General features: G+C 59.3%; 1 protein-coding gene across 4 annotated transcripts in view; it reads right to left on the bottom strand.

Moving 5' to 3' along the window:
- Positions 1-18292, bottom strand: part of BEGAIN (brain enriched guanylate kinase associated) — a 50811-nt gene extending 32519 nt beyond the window's left edge. For 2 of the 4 annotated variants that reach the window (XM_054666305.2, XM_016926729.4), the window contains exon 1: positions 18099-18292. In XM_054666305.2, the coding sequence (XP_054522280.2) occupies positions 18099-18140 (42 nt within the window). In that variant the 5' untranslated portion in view covers positions 18141-18292. Of the gene's footprint in view, positions 1-345; positions 712-18098 lie in introns of those variants that run through there. The other 2 variants (XM_063793875.1, XM_016926733.4) reach the window with 1 other exon arrangement.
- Between the last annotated feature and the right edge of the window lie 644 nt (positions 18293-18936).

Raw genomic sequence — 18936 nt, forward strand, 5'->3', positions numbered from 1 at the left:
CGGCCACCAACTTCCCGGGTGCTCGGTCCGGCCTTCCGGCGCTCTCCCGGCCTCAGTTTCCTCACCTGAAAGCTGGGGGGAAGGGGGAGGCAGCTGGACGAGGCGCTCCACTGCCCTTCCGCACCCGCGGGCTGCGGAGCGGCTGGGGTGGGGGAAGGAATTTCAGGGGAAGGGATCCCTAAGGCGCCCGGATGGCGGTTCCCCTCCCCAGACGCTCTAAAAGTTGTCCAAGACCACGAGCCTGGACCCCTCCATAAACCCTTCTCCTGCAAGACAAGGAGTTTGCCGGGAAGACTTTGCCGCCGGCCAGCGCGACCCCCACACCGCTCTCTTCCCCAGGCCCACCTTTCCGGGTCCCCATGACAGCGCTTCTCATGCTAGGTCCCAGCATACAGCAGGCGCTCAATAAACACGGACAGTGCATGCCTGGATCCCACGGCACTGGAGCCTGTCTTTCCTGGCCCTTTCCCCTCCTGGCTGTGAGCTCCCGGGCAGGAGCCCTGTGTTCTCACCAGGACATCCCCAGCACCCAGCAGGCTTGGCCTGCGCTGAGCCAGCGCAGGGTGGGAGGAGCCGTCCACTCAGAGGGTCAGACCCGAACCAGGATCAAACCAAACCCAAGAAATCCAAGTGTTCCTCCATCCACGGACACCCACTCGTTCACTAGCTCTGGGCTAAGTTCTCCAGCAGAGAGGGGACAGCAGACAAAGCAGAGAGGGGACAGCAGAGGAAGCAAGCTCTGCTCTCCAGGGGCTAATGAGGAAAACCCCCTCCGCCCCCCTCCGGTCCTGGGAGGCCACCCTCAGCAGAATGGCCACAGTAGTCATAACAATAACGTCCACCGCCCCTTACACATCATAGCGCTTCCCACGGCTCCTCACCACAGCTCTGCCATGGAAGCCCCGGACCCCCTATGCGGGAGCAAAGCTCCAAGAGAGAAGAGGCTTGCTGGAGATCCTGCAGCTGAAGGGGCCCAGCTGCGCCTGGACCCCACTGCTCAGGAGCCTTTCCCACCCAAAGGCTGTCTCTGGTCGCCAACCTCAATCACTCACGGCGAATGACCTGCCAGGGAGTTTGTCTAAAATTAATAAGAATGTATTAAAATTTAATTTTAAAAATCTAGCATTAATTATTTACATTGAATGTTTCAGCCCTTCTAAAAGGCCTGGATGGGAATTCCCCCCACCCCCAGAAGAGAACTGGGGGGAAAGGCAGGGGAGGTTGCTGAGCTGCCCTGGTGGAGCGGTGGGGGCTGGGCAGGGCAAGAGAAAGGCAGGGAACAGGCAGCCCCTGCCCTTCAAGCCTATTCTAGAGCCTGAAGCCTGGCTTTGATGCTGCTGTAGCTCAAATCCTCCTCTGACCCATTGCCTTCGGGGCAACCACTGCCCTCCCCCTTGGAGGCTGTGTCCTCCATGCGGCCCTCTGTGGGAACTCAGGGGAGTCACTGAGTTTACCCCCACACCAGATGGGACAGGACTCTGTGTCCCAGCTCTGTGTCCCTGGACCAGCCCAGCACCTGGCAGGGGCGGGGGGACTAAAAGATGGGTTGTGCCTGATGCTCTCCATGCAGGAGTGACACAGGCATCTTTATGGGTGGCTAGGGAGGAGATAGCAGGGAAGCTTCCCTGGCCGAGGTGCTACGCCCTCGGGGACAGTCTCTCATGAGGCTCCTGCACGGGACCAGCACCCCGGGTGCAAGTTTTGATTCAGCCATTCATTGACCACAGGACTCGGTGATTTTCGTGAGACCCTTACTACGGGTGAGGAAACGGAGGCCAGCGCATGAAGTGGCTTGCTCAAGTCCCCTGAGGTTAGCCCAGGCCTGCCTGATGGGCTGGAGAACCGCGGCGCTGCCTGGGTCTTGGGCCAGTGGGTGGGGGCCATGAGGATGAGGAGTCTGTGGGGTGCCCCAGGGTTCCCACTGTGAAGTGAGGGGGCGGGATCTCCCTTAGGGAGGCTGGGACCCCAGGGTGCACACTGGGTGCTCTCGGGGGACAGTCCTCAAGGCACGGTCCTTCCCCGCCTCTGGGCGCTGTCCAGCCCCATTCACACCCGCTGCCTCTTCCTCCAACACACCTCTCCCCACCGTCTGCCTTAAGTCCCTACCTCTTTCTGGTGGTCCAGCCCAGCAGCCACCTTTATCTTCTGACCCCTCACAGGAGCCCTGCCTGTTGGCCACTGGCCCCTGCTCTCTCCTTACTCCCACCTGTGGCCATCTGGGTCCTGATGATGTGCCCATCCCTGCATGGGCTGAGGCCTGTGGAGCTCCTAGCTGCCTCCCTCCCACCTACTACTTCCTTTTCTTACCAGCGTTGGGAGGGCCGCCCGGGTCAGAAACATTCCTCTGCTGCTGTGTCCCCAGGGTGGCCTTGGGCCCGGTCACAGAAATCAGTTCCATTGAAGTGTCACAGCAGCTTTGCTGGGTGGGTCTCATCAGCTGTGCATTTGCAGTTTATAGGCAAGAGCTTGGGGATCTGGGGCCAGGGCCCTTGCCATCTTCCCTGTGGCACCCGGGCACAGAGACTGGCACACAGTAGGGCCTCCCCAGACAAGGTGGAGGGGGTGACTCTGTGCCACCTGTCAGGCCTCCATGAGGGGTTGGTAAATACTGACCTGGCCCTGCCTAATCATCCGACCCCCATGCCCAGCAGCCTCCCCTCGCTAGGCACACACTGGCCACACTGGCTGCCTTGCTGGCTCCAGGCTCACCTGGCCCATCCCTGTCTTAGGGCCTTTGCACTGGTTCCTTGCACCTGGAATGTTCTGCCCTGACTCTGCACGGCCGGGGCCTCCCTTCCCTGACTACCCATCTACAGCATCGGTGAGGCCCGACAGCAGAGCTCCTCCATTCTGCCGCTGCATCTCCCTGTGTCCAGGGCCTGGCATGGAAGCCCTGCGGTGAGCAGGTGGTGTTGGCCTGAACGAATGCAGTGCATCTTAATCCCCAGCCAGAGGCACCTGCTCCTCAGCCCTGGGCAGCATCCTTCCTACTCTCACAGCAGGGTCCTCGTCATTCTAACACCATCCGCGTCCCTTCTTCAAGCCTGCCCCTGCGCGGGAGGGCACAGAGCCCCTTGGTACCGGGCATCGTATCTTCGCAGAGCTCTGCCCTGGGAAACCCCTCTGCAGATGTGGGTCAGTCCTGCTGTGGCCCCCATAATGGAGCACATAAATCCTCTGCCGGACCATCTGGCCCCATTGCACGGCTGCCCACTGCCCCCTAAATCCGGCTGATTTCTGACACTGTGAAGAAGAGAGTGAGCCCACCTCTGCAGGGGGCCTGCCAGGTGAGGAGCGCCATGCCAAGGACAGAGGCCTGGGTTCCTGTCCCAGCTCTGCCTCCGACTCAGGCCAGCCCCACCCTCCCTCAGGGCATGGGGCTGGCCTTTCCGACCCCAACCCCAGTGCTTGGCCCCCCAGGACTCCTTACACCCATGCTGGGCTCTAGCTTCCTCAGTTTCCCTGAATCTTGTTGCCCTTACCCCTCCTCGAGGGGAGGAAATGAGCCTAACATGTGGAGGGCAGAGATGAGCCCTGGGGGGTTGGGCCTTCTCCGCAGCTGTGGGACCTTGGGCAGGGCTCTCAACCTCTCTGACCCTCAGTTACTCATCTAGGAAGGAAAGATGGAAAATCCTTCACTGGGAGCAACAAGGCGGCTGTGTGTAAGGGACTGTCCTGGGGACGGGGTGTGGCTGTTCTGGAGAGCCAGCCTTCTGACTGATCACTTGGAGAGGACAGCTTTCTAAGATGTTTTACATGGTACCCTGCCTTGTGACATTCATTTGGCAAACACTGACTGTGTGCAGAGCCCTGTTCTGGGGGATTCAGCACTGGTCAGACTGGATGAAATTCTCTGCTCTCACTGTGCTGATATTCTCATGCAGGAAGACAGACCCCAAGAGAGGAATCAGTACACCACCCCTCCCACCCTGTATGTCCGACGGGGATATGTGTACAGAGAAGGATGGGAGGCAGGGTGGGGCAGGAAAGGGGTGCAGTGATGAACACAGAGGCCCGGATGAAGTGAGCTGAGCCCAGTAGCAGATGAATCCCAAGGGGCCACTGGAGGAGGGAGCAGGTGAGTCTGGGGGGAGGGGCTTCCGGAGGAGGGGGCCGGTGAGTCTGAGGGGAGGGGCTTCCGGAGGAGGGGGCGGGTGAGTCCCGAAGGGGCCGCCAGAGGAGGGGCGGGTGAGTCCTGGGAGGTCACTAGAGGAGCAGCCCTGCGGCTGTGCCTGGTGAGTTGGGAAGCATCCCAGTCACCAGTGGGAAGGAGCAGCTGGGGTGCGGGGCCTCGTGCACCCTCATCAGGACCTTGGCTTCTGCCATGAGGTGGATGGGAGCCCCTGGAGGGATGAATGGGGGCGTCTCCGGCACACCGCTGTGTGGAGAGGGGCAAGTGCAGGACCCCAGGGCATCCAGCCAGGCCCACGGGGCCTGGGGTGGAGGTGGGAGGGATTCTCAGACTCCCAGGCAGTCTAGAAGCAGACATGGAAGGAAGAGAACCCCTGAGGTGACAGAAGCATTGTGACCTTATGTTGAGCAGGGGAACATGGGGAATTCAGGGCTGGTGGTGCCCCTTGGCCATCCCAGGGGAGACACCAAGGGCTGGGAAATGGGCTTGGAGTTCAGGGGAGGCTCCAGGAGATGTGAACCTGGAAATGGCCAGATCAGAGGTGACACAGCCGCAGCACTGGGGAGGCCGCCAGGGCAGCCACGGTGGGAGGCGACAGGGGCTGGGACGGAGCCCGGGACTCTGCCACTGTTGGGGGTCAGGAGGTGAGCAGGACCGGCCAAGGAGACTGGGAAAGGGTGGGTGGGAGGTGGGAGGAGAGTCTGCATTAAGGGTGGAGGTGGTCCTTCGGGGGCTGTCTCAAGGAGGAGAGCGGGATCATCGGTGTCATGCGCTGACCCACAGGTAGGACAAGGACGGAGAGCCGCCTGGGCCTCGTGAACCCCAGGCATCCCCAAGGGCCTTGCTGGTGCTGGGCGCATAGTGGGGTTCCCCAGAGCCTCCGCTGCAGTCCCAAATGAGCCGCGGGCTTTCCTGGCCTTATCTGATCAACGGGAGAGGGAAGAGTGCTTGCCCTGGGTTACCCGGCAAGTTGAGGATCTGAACCCAGGCCCTGGCTTGGGGCTGTCCCCAGATGGGGCCAAGAATGTCCTTCCCCTGGGGAATTTGGGCACCTGGCCTCGGCTGCAGAGGTGACCCTGTCCCACCTGTGACCTGAGCCCTGGGTCTTGTCTAGGCTCTGTGTGACTTCATACAGGGCCTCCCTTTTCCCAGCTGTGCCCCGGTGCCGCCAGGCTAGGCTGGTGGCTGCGAACTGGCCTCCCGGAGCTAAATCTGGCCCACCAGCAGGTTGTATTTGGCCTGCACAAAGGTTTTTTTTTTTTTTTTTAAACATTTGAGCCAACATTTAAAAATTGGGAGTTTACATTTTAAAATCCGTATTTTTGGCTTCTACTGAAAATTTTGGAAGATCTGGCAACGTCGGCCCACATTCCCACGTGGCAACAGTCAGCGGGGCTGGGAAGCAGCTGCCCCCTCTCCAGGCACCTTGGGGGTCCCCCATTCAGGAAGGGCACCATCCACATCTGAGCTTTCCCTATTATCGGGAGGCTGAGGCCAGGAGGGCAGAGTGACTTATTCAAGGTCACTCAGCCGGAAAGCCTCTCAGACAGGATCCAACTGCAGCCTTGGGGACTTGCATTGGGGGTGCTGTCATGACCCCACCCAGGGCCATGCCCCTGGCCCTGTGCTTCCTGCTCCTTCTTGACTTTTGTTCTCAGATAAACATTGGATCGAGTCATTCACACTAGTATAAATGAGGCTCAGTCCCAAGTCTGTGATAACCGGCGGTCCTAGAGACCTTCTACAGGAGCCTCTTGTTTGCTGACCAGTGAAGAGGAGGACCAGAGACTCACCCGTGGTCACTCAGCCAGGCAGGACAGCACAGGACAGGACTGAAACCCAGGGCCCTCCTGGGGCAGCAGCTTCCTCCCAGAAGTGGTTCATGGTGGAGCCCCAGGCATTGTCTCTCAAGAAACGGTCTGCAGGTTGGTGACTGGAAGCCAGGGATCTGCCTTGCTTCCCCAGAGCCACCCCCTCCAACAAGCATTCTGGGGACACAGGCTTGTCCAGGCCAGGAAGGTACGAGGCACACAGTGGGTGCTCAGATCAACAGACAAGCCCCTGTGAAGGGCTGGCATCACTATCTTTATCACCACCATCATCCCGGCGGCTGAATCCCTACCTTGGGCCAGGGTCCTTCCCCAGTTATCTCTCATGTCCCCATGGAGACACTGGGGGGAGTGTGACTTGAGCCAGGGCACAGCCCAACCAGGACTCTGCTGGACTCAGCCTTCCGGGCCTCAGTGCCTGGTTTATAGAATGAGCCTGACCCTAGGATCACTTTCTCAGGCTTGCTGTATCTGATCTGAGGCTGGAGCTGGGGGGCTCAGAGTTGGCACCCATCATGAGATACGATCCTGGGGGGCTGGCGGGGGAAGGTGGGGTGCAGCAGGAGTTAGGCCTGGAGACCGGGGCCTCCAAGGCCAGGTATGGTCCAGCCCCTCCTGCTGGGGCTGATGCCACCTCCCGCTTCAAGGAGTCAAGCTGGGCTCCTGGGTGGGGCCACTCTGGCCAGGCCCCAGGGTGCAGCCTCGCCCCCTGAACACACTGTTGGGCCCCAACAGGCCCTGAGGCCCCAAGAGATATGTGCAAGAAGCCCTGGGATGGAATCCTCCAGGGCCTGGGTGGCACCAGGACTCCCCCGGGGCCCAGCAGTCCCCAGAGGACGGTCTGCGTGGTAAGCGGAGCCAAGAGCAGCAGAGAAGTGGGGCTCGCAGCTCACCACGCCTGGAGGAGCAGGCGGGGAAACAATGCTTATTAGGTGCCTGTGGTCATGACTGACTTTTCACTGCTGGGGAAACTGAGGCATGATGAGGATGGGTGACCTGTCCAGAGTCACACAGAAGGCCACTGACCCTCGAGATGCACTTCCACCCAGAGCTGCCTGGCCCCAGCTGGCCATGCAGACCTACAGGGAAAGGGCTGGCAGGGCTTCAAATCACCAGAACTTCCCACCCACCGGCCTGTCCCTGGCCATCCCTGGACAGAGCAGGCCACCTGAGGGCCAGCAGCACACAGGTGGCAGAGGTGCAGAGGTGGAGGGCAAAGTGCCTGGGCCCAACCCGGCTCCTCCACCTCCCTCCTCCTCCGTGCACTGGGGACATAATGATGGCGCCGACCTCCTGGGGTTGCGCCCAAGCTGGGGGTCAGAAGCTGAGAACACTAGTCAATGCTCGGCGAGTATCACTCAGCGAGAGTCACCGTGCTCACCCGGAATTCATCCTCAGAACAGCCCCCCTCCCGGCAGGAAAGCCTTCCTGGGTGGCTACAGGTTGGTATCCCACAAACCCATCCCACGGCCTCCGTCTCCATCCTGTGTTGGGAGAAGGTGGAACTGGGGCACGAGCAACATCCGGGCAGCCCACGAGGACCCTCCCTGGCCCAGGGGACACAGATGGTACAGGGCAGGAAAGGTCAGCACCAAGGTGGGGGTGCCAGCCCCTGGATGAGGTCCCATTTGCCCGACGCTCTGCACAGCTCCATCACCAGGACAGCCAAGGAAATCTCACCACATCTTTTGCCCATCCACCTGTCCATCTGTCTGAGGCCAGAGTGCATGTGTGGGCGGGGTATGAGGAAAGAGCTCTACAGCCCAAGCCCGGACGGACTACCTGTGTCACCCAGGACAAGTGGCAGCCCCTCACAACCTCAGTTTCCAACTCCATATAATTGGGGCAGCTATGAAAGCTGCCTGACAGGCCTATGGGACAGTCTGCCTCATGTGGGGTTGCCTCAGGTTCAAAAATGTAAAAGGATAATCACGGGAAAGCCCGAGGTAAACCACCAAGGCTCTGCCGCAGTGGGGAGGGGATTATTATAATTGTTATCATTACTGTTCATGCATGTGCCTTCCGTACAGAAATAGTCTGCCTGCCCCAAAGCCAGAAATTTCACCTTAGAGATTCATTCTTTTGGCAATTAAGGTCTTTCCCGTTACAAATATTATAAATGGGGTGTGGGGAGGGAACTCGGAGCAGGTCAGCCAGGACCTGTGGGGAAGCGGCACATGGGGAGGGAAGAGACCTCTGGGGTTGAGACTCACCCGACCTGGAGACCTCCAAGGGGAGGCAGTCCGGCCTCCACGCTTGCCACTGCCCAAGCAAGGCCCACTAGTTCCCACGGCCTGGCCTGGCCCCACTCTGCTTGCAGCCTCAGTGGCCGCCTCCGAAGAAAGCTGGGAGCTCAGGGCTGGGTCCTTCTCCCCTGGGGCTGCAGCTCTTGTAAGGGCCTCCTGGGCTAGGCCTTGGCCTCGATCCACTGCAGAGGGCTCTGGGCTGCGGCCTCTGGGCACCCTGAAGGCCTCCAGGGTCCCAGGGTCCAGAACCCGCACAGTGACCTCATCCAGGAACCTGGAGAAGGGCAGTCTGGCCTCCCGCCAGCGGCCCAGGCGTGCCAGGGAGCCAGTGACAGCCCGGCTGCCTGTGTTCAGGGACTCTGGGGAGGAAGGCTGGGCTGGCGACACCCGGGCCATCTCCTGGCTGGACCGAGCTGCCCAGCTGTGGCAAGATGCTTTGCCCTTGGGGTTCCGACCTTGGCTGGGGCTTGGCATGTGGCTTCGAAGGTCCTGTCTGTGCGCTTCCTTGATGGGGGCTTCTGTCCCGGGCTCCAGGAGGGAGCTGTAGCCGTCCTGCCTGGGACAGGTAGGGTTAGAGCCCCGTGCCTGGGAGCTGGCCCCTGAGAGCATCCTCCTGAGTCAGTCCAAGGTCCGGGCTCCCCAAGAGCGCCGTCACCCACTCCTCTCCTCCCATGGGGCTGGGATCCCTGTGCCCTCTTGGGGGCTGTGCCTCCCGTCGTCACAGGCCAGGGCTGCCAGCCAGATGCCCGCCTGCCCATTGATCCAGTGGCAGGGCCTCTCGGCCTCCCACCCCCAAATCGATTCTCACTAAATGAGAGCTGAGCTTCAGGGCTTAGAAAGTGCTAGAGAGGGGAAGGTCGTGTCCTGGGCTCTGCCTGGGGAGGCAGCCCGCCCTGAGTGAGCTCCCATGGTGCACAGGGCCCTAGGCTGGGCCTCCCCCTCTCCTACTCTCACATCTCCTCTGCCAGGTGCGGTGCAGCATGGTGCAGGGGCACAGAGGACAGGCAGTGGACAGATGGCCACGGTGGCCACCATGATGGCGTGAGTGCTGGGCCTGAAGCAGGGCAAACTGGAACTGCAGCAAACCAGCAAATGGAAGGGGGTGGCAGAGGCTGCGGGCAGCCCACAGTCCTCCCATGCATCCTTATTACAGAGCCTTCATTTTCTTTTGAGATACAGGGTAGTCGGCTAAAAGACCACCTTTCCCAGGCCAGGAGGTAGCCAATGAACTATAAACAGAAGTTGGGTGTGACTGCTGGCAGAGCTCTGCAGAAAAGATCAGACAGCCAGCCTGTGTCTTTTTCCCATTCACCAACCTCCTGCTTCTTCTCTAGAACATGGAAGTGATGGCTGGAGCTGTGGCAGCCATTTTGCACCATGAGACAAACTTGTGGCAGCAGCCATATATAAAAGATGGAGGAGCAGAAAGACAAAAGGAATCCGGATATCTCATGACCACTGAATCATCATCACACCAGCCTTGCATCATCTGCCTCTGGTACTTTTTTTTTTTTTTTTTTTTTTGAGATGGAGTTTCGCTCTTGTTGCCCAGGCTGGATTACAATGGCATGATCTCGGCTCACTGCAACTTCCGCCTCCCAGATTCAAGCAATTCTCCTGCCTCAGCTTCCAAAATAGTTGAGACTACAGGCACCTGCTACCATGCCTGGCTAATTTTTGTATTTTTAGTAGACACAGAGTTTCACCATGTTGGTCAGGCTAGTCTCGAACTCCTGACCTCAGGTGATCCGCCTGCCTTGGCCTCCCAAAGTGCTGGGATTACAGGCGTGAGCCACTGTGCCTGGCCTGCTTCTGGTACTTCTTTAACTTGAAAGAAAAATAACCTCTTGTCTTTAAGCTATGGTTATTTCATCTCTGTTGGTAGCAGCTATGTGCAATTCTCCAATGATATACAGGGTTAGGGTGAGAAAAAGCAGTTGTTAACGCTATGAGCAAGAGCCTTTGGCACATGGAGGCCTCGGGTGTAGTTAGGTGGGAGTGGGGTCAGGGAGATAAACTTAGAGAAGGGTTAGAGCCAGACCTGGACCCTCCATCATTTGTGTGAAGGGAGACACGCCTGCCCACTGCACCCCACACAGAGATCCTTCCTAGGATGCGGCTTTAGGCTGCTAGACTGAAGGAAGGCTTTCCAGGGGTGGCAGCCCAGGCCCTTGGCCTGGTAGGCATTACCACCATCCCTGGCCTGGCCTCTGGTGCTGCTTGGAGCGAGGCTGAGGCCCTGTGTGGCATGCTCATAGCTGTACATCTGGGCTCTGTCTGGATGCCTCCATCAGGTGCTGAGGACCCCTGCTTTTCTGAGCTCCGCCGGACACCTCTCTGAATGCCCAAAGCACCCCTGACTGAGTCTGCAAAACTCAGTGCGTGGCCTCACCATGGCCTCAGCCACCCAAGACAGGAACAGGGGCCGCTTCAACTCTTTCCTTCCCTCTTCCCTGTCCCCGCCCCTGGCTGCCAGGCCCTGGAGATTCAGCCTTTCTCAGGCCTGGCCACCTCCCTGCATCCTCACCATCACTTTGCTGGTACCAGACACTACCATGTCTCACTTGGACATCTGCGATCATCCCTTCCTGTGCCTCCTGAGTCGATGCGGATCCAGCCCGGCCTATCCCACAAACACGGCGAGTGTGACCTTTTAAAATCACAGACCAGGCCGGGTGCGGTGGCTCACGCCTGGAATCCCAGCACTTTGGGAGGCCGAGGCAGGCGGATCACCTGAGGTCAGGAGTTCGAGACTAGCCTAACCAACATGGTGAAACCCCATCTCTACTAAAAATACAAAAATTAGCTGGGTGTGGTGGCGCCTGCCTGTAGTCCCAGCTACTTGGGAGACTGAAGCAGAAGAATCACTTGAACCCGGGAGGCAGAGATTGCAGTGAGCTGAGATCACACCACTGCACTCCAGCCTGGGTGACAGGGCAAGACTCTATCTAAAAAATAAATACATAAATAAAGAAAAAAAAAAATCACAAGCCAGGTGACTAGACAACGTCACACCTTCATATACACTGCAAGGCCCTGACAATTGCTGGTGTCTTCTCTCTCTCTCTGCTACCCTCCCGCCCCGTGCTCCCCCCTGCCAAGGAACGTCTCTCAGGTCCTGAATGTGCTAAGCTCTGTCTGACCTCAGGGCCTTTGCACTTGCTTTCCCTCTGCCAGAAACACTCTCACTCTCTCCCTTCCCCTCCTTCCCATCATCTAATTCCCAGCTGACCTTCAGGGTCCCAGTTTCACAGCCTGTCCCCCTCTGTCCCTCAGATTAGATCAAGTACCCCTGCAGCAGCCCCTTATAGCCCTGGCCCCCAACTGTAACTAATGTTTGCAATTATTTATTATCTGTGTGTGTGTCCCCCCGTAGAATGTAACTTCCACTGTATCCCAGCTCTTTGCATAGGGCCTGGCACATAGCAGGTGCTCAATGCGTAGTTCTTGAATGACTGACTGAATGAATGGCATAGCAGGTTCAGGCTGTCAGTTCACAAACATCCCCAGCCTGGTGTGGGCCTACTGTGACTGGAAACAGGATGAGAATATAGGGGAGGGATCTCAGGCTCTCGGGAGGCCACAGTGTCCTCCTCCCACCCTATGGTCCCCGACAGTCGCCCCTCTACACCCGGACAGCCCTTCCCCAGCAGCAGCCGTTCAGCCCCTGCCCTATTACCAGTGGGAAAGAGACTTGGAGGCTGGCAGATCCAAGTTCAAATCCCTTCTCCAACACTCCAACAGGCCTGCGGGCAAGCCACATCCCCTCCTCATCTGTCAGGTGGGCGTGGGGCAGTACTCAGCCCATGGCAGTGCTGGGAAGTGGCATGAGCAAGGGACTTCAGTAGTCATTAGCACTGGGGCTCTGATGTGGCCGTTTCACTAGCACGCATGGTTGCAGGAGTGTTCTGGGGGCTCTGGCCAACCAGTCCTCTGAGCTGCTTCCAGAGTTTCAGGCCGCATCAGGCAAGTTTCCGTTGTCATAACAACCTGCTGGCTCTCAGGCGCCTGGGCCTGAGGCTCTAAGGATGCTGCTGGCTGCCGTGGGCTCACGGCCTGGGCCTGCTCACCTACCAGCAGCCTGGACAACCTCTCCTGGAGGGGCTTCCGGCTCCTGGCACCGCAGCCCCTGCCTCTTGACTCATCTGATTCAGTCCTGCTTCCCAAGCCCCTCCTGCGTGCCAAGCTCCGTGCTGGGCATGCGTCATCACCCCAAATCCCCACCCGCCTCTGTGCATCAGGACAGCCAAAGGCTCTATTTTCTGCTAAAAGAAGCTGGGTCTCAGAAAGGTGCAGTGACCCGTCGGAGGTCACATGGCTTGGGCATGTCAGGCCCAGGACAGAACCCCAAAGGTCAGGCACTCACACCCGTTTCCTCTCCAGATGCCCAAGCCCCTCTCCTGCTGCCTGGCACACACTGCCCCTGTGGTTGGAAAGCTGGCCCCTGCCAGCTCGGAGAGAAGGGGCATGAGGCTGCCCACTGTCTGCTGGGATTGGAGCAGGAAGACCAGGCCACAGGATGTTGGGCGGACCCTGCCGAGTGGGCAGGCATGCCGGGCTTCTGCTGACAGTGCCAAATGTCACCTCGCTTCATTCTTACAGCAGGCCTGAAAGTTAGGAACAGCTACCCCGCTTCACGGAGGAGGGAACTGGGCTCTGAGGAGTGTCGGGTAAACCCCCATGGTGCGGGCATGCGCCAGGGGCTGCAGCATAGGCCAGCAGGGGTGTGGTCACCTTTACCAACCTTCCCCTCGTCCCAGCACAGAAGTTTATTTTTTTTCCTTTCTTTCTTTTTTCTCTTTTGTTTTTGAGACAGGTCTCGCTCTGCTGCCAGGCTAGAGTGCAGTGGCGCGATCTCGGCTCACTGCAACCTCTGACTCCCTGGTTTAAGCGATTCTCCTGCCTCAGCCTCCCAAGTAGCTGGGATTACAGGCATGCACCACCATGCCCAGCTAATTTTTGTATTTTTAGTAGAGATGGGGTTTCTCCATGTTGGCCAGGATGGTCTTGATCTCCTGACCTCGTGATCGGCCCACCTCGGCCTCCCAAAGTGCTGGGATTACAGGCGTGAGCCACCGCGCCCGGTCAGAAGTGTCTATTATTATCCCCCTTTTGCAGTTGAGGACACTGAGGCTCTGGGAATCCGCACACTTGTGCTCCTAATCACCTGCCCCGCTGTCCCTGGATTTTCCACGCTGGCCTCAGAATCTCCAAGGGCAGCCACGGTCTTGATGTCTCCCATTCCCCAGCACCCAACACAGGTTGTGCCGTCAGCACATGAATTCTGCCCCAGTTCTCTTCCTCAGATAGGACATGTACACAGCTGTCCAGGTCTTCCAGGGAGATCCCTGGGCAAGGACACCCCTGTAGGAACCCCGGCTGGCCGCTGACCTTTAGAAGGGGTCTCACTGCTTCTTCCTTATTTCCTGAGTGGGTCTTCCAGGGCAACGCGGGCCTGGAAAGGCCAAATAGCTGTTAGTTTGCGTTGGCTTTTCTCCCACCAAAGTCAAGGTGGGGTTAAGTCTCCCTGTCTGATCAGCCCCCTCCTGACCCTGCGCCTGCGTAGTATATGTCTCTGAAGCAGAGGGACATGGGGGTCTGTGAGCAAAACACTGGCATCCGGGAAATCAAGGCATGAGTGACCTGAAGCTTCACCCATTCAACCAACCATCCTTCACCATCCACCCCTGTGACCGCTCACCCATTTACAGGTGCCATCCACGCACCAACACATCCCTCTGTCTCCGTGTCCATCACCCGCTGATGGGCACTCATCTGTTCACTGGTCCTCTCACTCCCGTCTCCATCTGTCCACCTGCCCATCCCTCCATGTCTGTCCATTCCTCTGTTACTTGTGTCTCGTATCCATGCATCCATTGCTTTGTATCCATTTGTGCACTGAGCTGCCTTCTCAGGCCTCTATCCACACATCCGTCAATATACACTCATCACCTATCCATGCACTCACTCTTCCAGTGTCCATTCATTCCTCTGTCCGTCATTCATGGACATGTATTCAAGTATTCATCCACCCATCCCAGCATCCAGGCACTACCTGTATCCATTTATGTATCCATCCCTTCATCCATCCATCCAAAGATCCTCCCATCCATTCATCTACCAATCTTGCCTTGTGTATCAGAAGTCTCCCTCCCTCCACCCATGTATCATCCATTGATATTTTGTTCTATCAATCCAGTCCTGTATCCATATCAACTTTTCCATCTGTCCACCCATCCATCCCTATCTTGCTACTTACATCCATCAACCTCTCTTCCCATCCATTTATCCCTCTTTCTCTCTTTCTTTCTTTTTTCTTTTTCTTTCTTTCTCTCTCTCTCTTTCGTTTTTCTTCCTTTTTTTTTTTTTTTTGATGGAGTCTCACTCTGTTGCCCAGGGGCTGGAGTGTAGTGGCATGATCTCGGCTCACTGCAACCTCACCTCTGCCTCCTGGGTTCAAGCAATTCTCCTGTCTCAGCCTCCCAAATGGCTGGAACTACAGGTGCACACCACCACACCCACCTAATTTTTTTTGTATTTTTATAGAGACGGGGTTTCACCATATTGGTCAGGCTGGTCTTGAACTCCTGACCTCAGGTGGTCCACTCACCTCGGCCTCCCAAAGTGCTGGGATTACAGGCGTGAGCCGCTGCGCCCAGCCTATCCCTCTAGGTTTCTACCCATCCATCCGCTGCTCTATCCTGCTAGTGCTTCCCTTCCATACAGTATCATCCACCCATGCATGCCCTTCAGCATGCCTGCGTTGCTTCTCCACCTCATGCACCTCTTAATCCCAGCATGCACCCACTGTGGGATGACCAGGCTTCCATGTCTGGCTTCCTCAGGCAAAGCCCAGGCCTGACCCATCTCCATCCCTGACTTGGGCTCAGGGCTTGCTGATTGAACCAATGACTGCAATTCCCCTGCTTGGCTCAGAGCTGGGCCCTGGCTGATCCCCACCCCAGGCAGACCACAGAGGCTGCTGTACTGTCCTCCAGACTCAAGGCCTGCTGAGGCAAGGGCCACTTTTGAGTTCCCTTCCTGGCTAGAGGGGAGAGAAGAGCCCCAGCAGCTCCTGACTCCTGCCGTACTGGCCAAGGTCCATGTCTCCCAGCAAACTGTGGACTCGTGGAGGGCAAGGTCTGTGTCAGACTCACCTAAGTGACCCCAATGAGCAGTGCAGAGTGGGTGCTTAGGTACAGCATGTTAGGTGAGTGTAGAATTCACACACTTAGTCATTCATCATTCATTCATTCATTCATTCATTCATTCCTATAATGATTAAAGCAATAGAGACACCTCTGGCCAGCTTCTCCCACCACAGGCTACAATCTGATGCCTGTTCTCAGGCCACAGAAGTCACTCCCCTGACTGTAATGGGTGTTAAGCTTCTGATACGGAGCCCTAGAGAGGAGACAGTCAGTCAGCGGCAGAGGAGGAACCAGAACCCAGGGCTGCAGACCTCCGTCCAGGCCTCTCCACTAAGGCTAGCGACCAGCTCTGCGGCAGGAAGGGGAGTCAGAAGAGAACCATGCGGGGTGATTCTAGACCAACACGGCGAGTCCTAGGGTCACCCACCCATCTGTCCCAGGGATCCTTACCTCCCTTAGGGGGAGGAGCCACACCTCCCCACCGCCATGGCTTCCACACTCCAGCAGGACACAGCCTCTCTAAGTCTTGAGACTTGAACACTCTACACTCTCCCCATCACCTTCAGGCCTTGGGCCAGGCTCCTGTAACACACCTTGACACCTTCATCTGTTCAGCAACTACTCAGCCCTTGGGCCCCACCTCCTGGGACCCTGGGTAATGATTTGTGGACTGTGTCCAATAGCCATGGACTCATGAGCTTCAGTCAATCCCTCCCATCCATCCATCCATCCATCCATCCATCCATCCATCCCTCCCTCCCTCCCTCCCATCCATCCATCCCATCCCATCCATCCATCCCTCCCATCCCTCCCATCCATCCCTCCTTCCCTCCCTCCCATCCATCCATCCCTCCCTCCCTCCCATCCATCCCTCCCTCCCTCCCTCCCATCCATCCATCCCTCCCATCCATCCATCCCTCCCTCCCTCCCATCCATCCATCCATCCATCCATCCATTCATCCATCCATCCACTCTTCAGCATCAGGAGTGCCTGCAGGAGTAGGGAAGCTCCTTCAAAGTGTTGCCGTGGAGATGATGCGTGGAAATGCTGATCCAGGGCCCAGTACATAGCAGGCGTTCCATAAATGGCAGCTATGTGGGCCAGACCCTGCACCCAAGTCTTGGGAGAGTGGATGGAAGATCTTCCAGATTGCTTAGGGCTCATTTCCTCTCTCCAGCCCTGGGCTCTGACAGGTGTCCCCCTACTCCACCCCAGCCCATGGAAAACTCATCCTCCAGGCTGAGGTTCTAGGCAGCCCTCCCCTCCCCACTCAGCTCCCAGGTGCGAACAGCTCCAGGTTTTGACGACAAACGGAACGCGGAGCCTTGGAATCTATAAATATGAGACAAAAGCTGGGGAGGGCCCTTGGCGGCAGCGCAGCCACCCATCGCCCAGAGCCCGCGTGCTGAGCCCGGGCAGAGCCGCATCTGCCACAGTGCTTGCTTTTCCAAGCCGCCCTGATTATAGTGAGAGTCGGGAAAATTAAGGGTTTGAAGGATGCTGCTGGGCCCCTCGCTGCCGTCTCCCCGCCCTGTGTGTCACAGATGCCAGGCAGAGCCACCCCCAACGGCCAGTTGCCCCTGCTGGCAAGACCAAGCCCAGCCTGGCAGGGCTGCACACCGCAGTTAGGGGCTTCTGCCCACAGTCCTCGTGGGAGCCTGGCCCTGGGAGTAGTGGGGGTCTCTGCTGCTCTTGGCAGGCAGAGGAACTAGGGCCCAGAGAAGGAAAAGAACCTGTCCATGGCCTCCAGAGAGCCAGAGCACTGGGGCCTCCGACGGAGCCTGGCTGTGGAGACCCCGCCCCACCCATACCCCCAGGCCTGGACCCCCAGTCTGCACTGGTGGCCGACCTTGGCCATGCGGACTTTGCACGTGCAGTGCTCCCTATCCATCCGGCCCCGCTCCCGGGTGCCCACTCTGCTCCCATTCTGCCGGCTCAGGAGACTCCAGCGCGTCGCCCACGCTGTTCCTGCCCCGAGGAAACCACATTGGGGATGGGGTGGGGCACAGACGAGGAAGGAAACACCTCTAAACCAAGCAGGAAGCGGAAACGCTGGGGCAGAAATTCCCATCCAACGTGCTGGGGCTCAGGGAGGGTGAGCGCGCCGGCTGAGACGCTCTGGGCGAGGCCCTGGCCTCCCTGAGCCTCAGTTTCCTCGCCTGTAAAGGGGCAGGAGGATAGTACCTGCCGCGAGGTACTGAATGGGATGGTGGTGTCCGAGGCTCGTGCGCGCCCACGCGCTGCAAAAGCTCAATGAGGCGGCCCCGGGTCCAGCCTCCTTCCGGCTCCCGGGCCTTTCTCCGGCCTCCCAAGCATGGGCTGGCCCTGCCCCCAGACGCAGGCGGGTCCAGGCCTGCCCGCACCCTCGCCACCGGCCCGGGACAGCGGCGGGTCCCCAGTCCTCCGGCCGCGCCCTGGGTCACCCGTCCCTCCTTTCCTTCCGCCGCAGGGGCGCGCGTGTCAGGGCGCAAGGACCCCGCGATAGGACCCGGGCGCTCCCGGCGGCGCGCGGAGGCTGGGCATCCCCGCCCCACCCGAGAGTGCCCAGTTTCCAGGAGACCCGGCCCGGCTCCTCCCGGGCCAGTGAAGCCTCCACGGCGGGGGCGCAGCGCGGAGGGGAGCAGGGCGGGGGGCCGGCCACCTCCCGCGCTGAGCAGGGACCGCCCCAGGCGTGGGTGGCGCCCGCCCCGCCTCCGCGCCCGCGCCCGCGCCCTGCCCTCCCGGCTCGCAGGTACTCACCGCCCGGCGCAGCCGGCCCGGCCGGCGACCGCCAGTCCACATGGCCCCAGGGCAGCCGCGCCGCTCACCGCCGCCGCCGCGCTCGGGTCCCACCGCCGCCGCCGCTACCGCCGCCCCCTCCCCTCCGAGGCCGAGCGCGCCGGGAGCCGGCGCGGCCGGGGCTCCCCCACCCCGCCCGGCTTCCCGCAGGGAGCGCCCGCCCCCCGCCCCCAGCCCGGCTCCCCGCCAGCCCCGGCCCCGCGCAGCCGCGGCTGAGCCCGCGCGTCCTCCCGGCAGCGCCCGGCCGGGGCGCAAGTGGTGGGCGCAGGGCCGGGCAGGGGCGCGGGGGTGCGGCGTGCGCGGGGGCCAGGCGAGGAATGGCAGAGGGGCAGGGAATGAATGAACCCGCGCCAGCTTGAATGGCTGAGCGCGTGAATGAATGAGTGCGGTAGAGCATGCGGGGCTGGGGGGGCGGGGGAAATGAATAAATGAGAGAACTAATGCACGGGCGCGAAGGTGAGTGACAGAGTGAATGGGCCCTTGAAACCCAGAGGCTGTCAGTAATGACCTGCCCAACCTTTTCATCTGTCCATCCATTCAATCCCTCAACATTTATTAGACACCTACTGTGTACCAACCAGCCCTGCTGTAGGCCCCAGGGGGTACAGTAGCGAGTGAAACCAAGCTCCTGCCCTCGCAGAGTCACATTTTACAGATGAGGAAACCCTGGCTCCCAAGGGTGCCTCCTGGCCAAGCTGCCCCTTACCCTGCCCTTGCTCTGCCCGAGCCCCCAGTCGGTGGCTTCCAGGGCCTGCCTTCTCCCCAAGGAGCTCTCAGGAAGGGAAGGTGGCTTCAGGAG

This window comes from Pan troglodytes, chromosome 15 (genome assembly GCF_028858775.2).
Source record: "Pan troglodytes isolate AG18354 chromosome 15, NHGRI_mPanTro3-v2.0_pri, whole genome shotgun sequence".
Taxonomy (NCBI): domain Eukaryota; kingdom Metazoa; phylum Chordata; class Mammalia; order Primates; family Hominidae; genus Pan; species Pan troglodytes.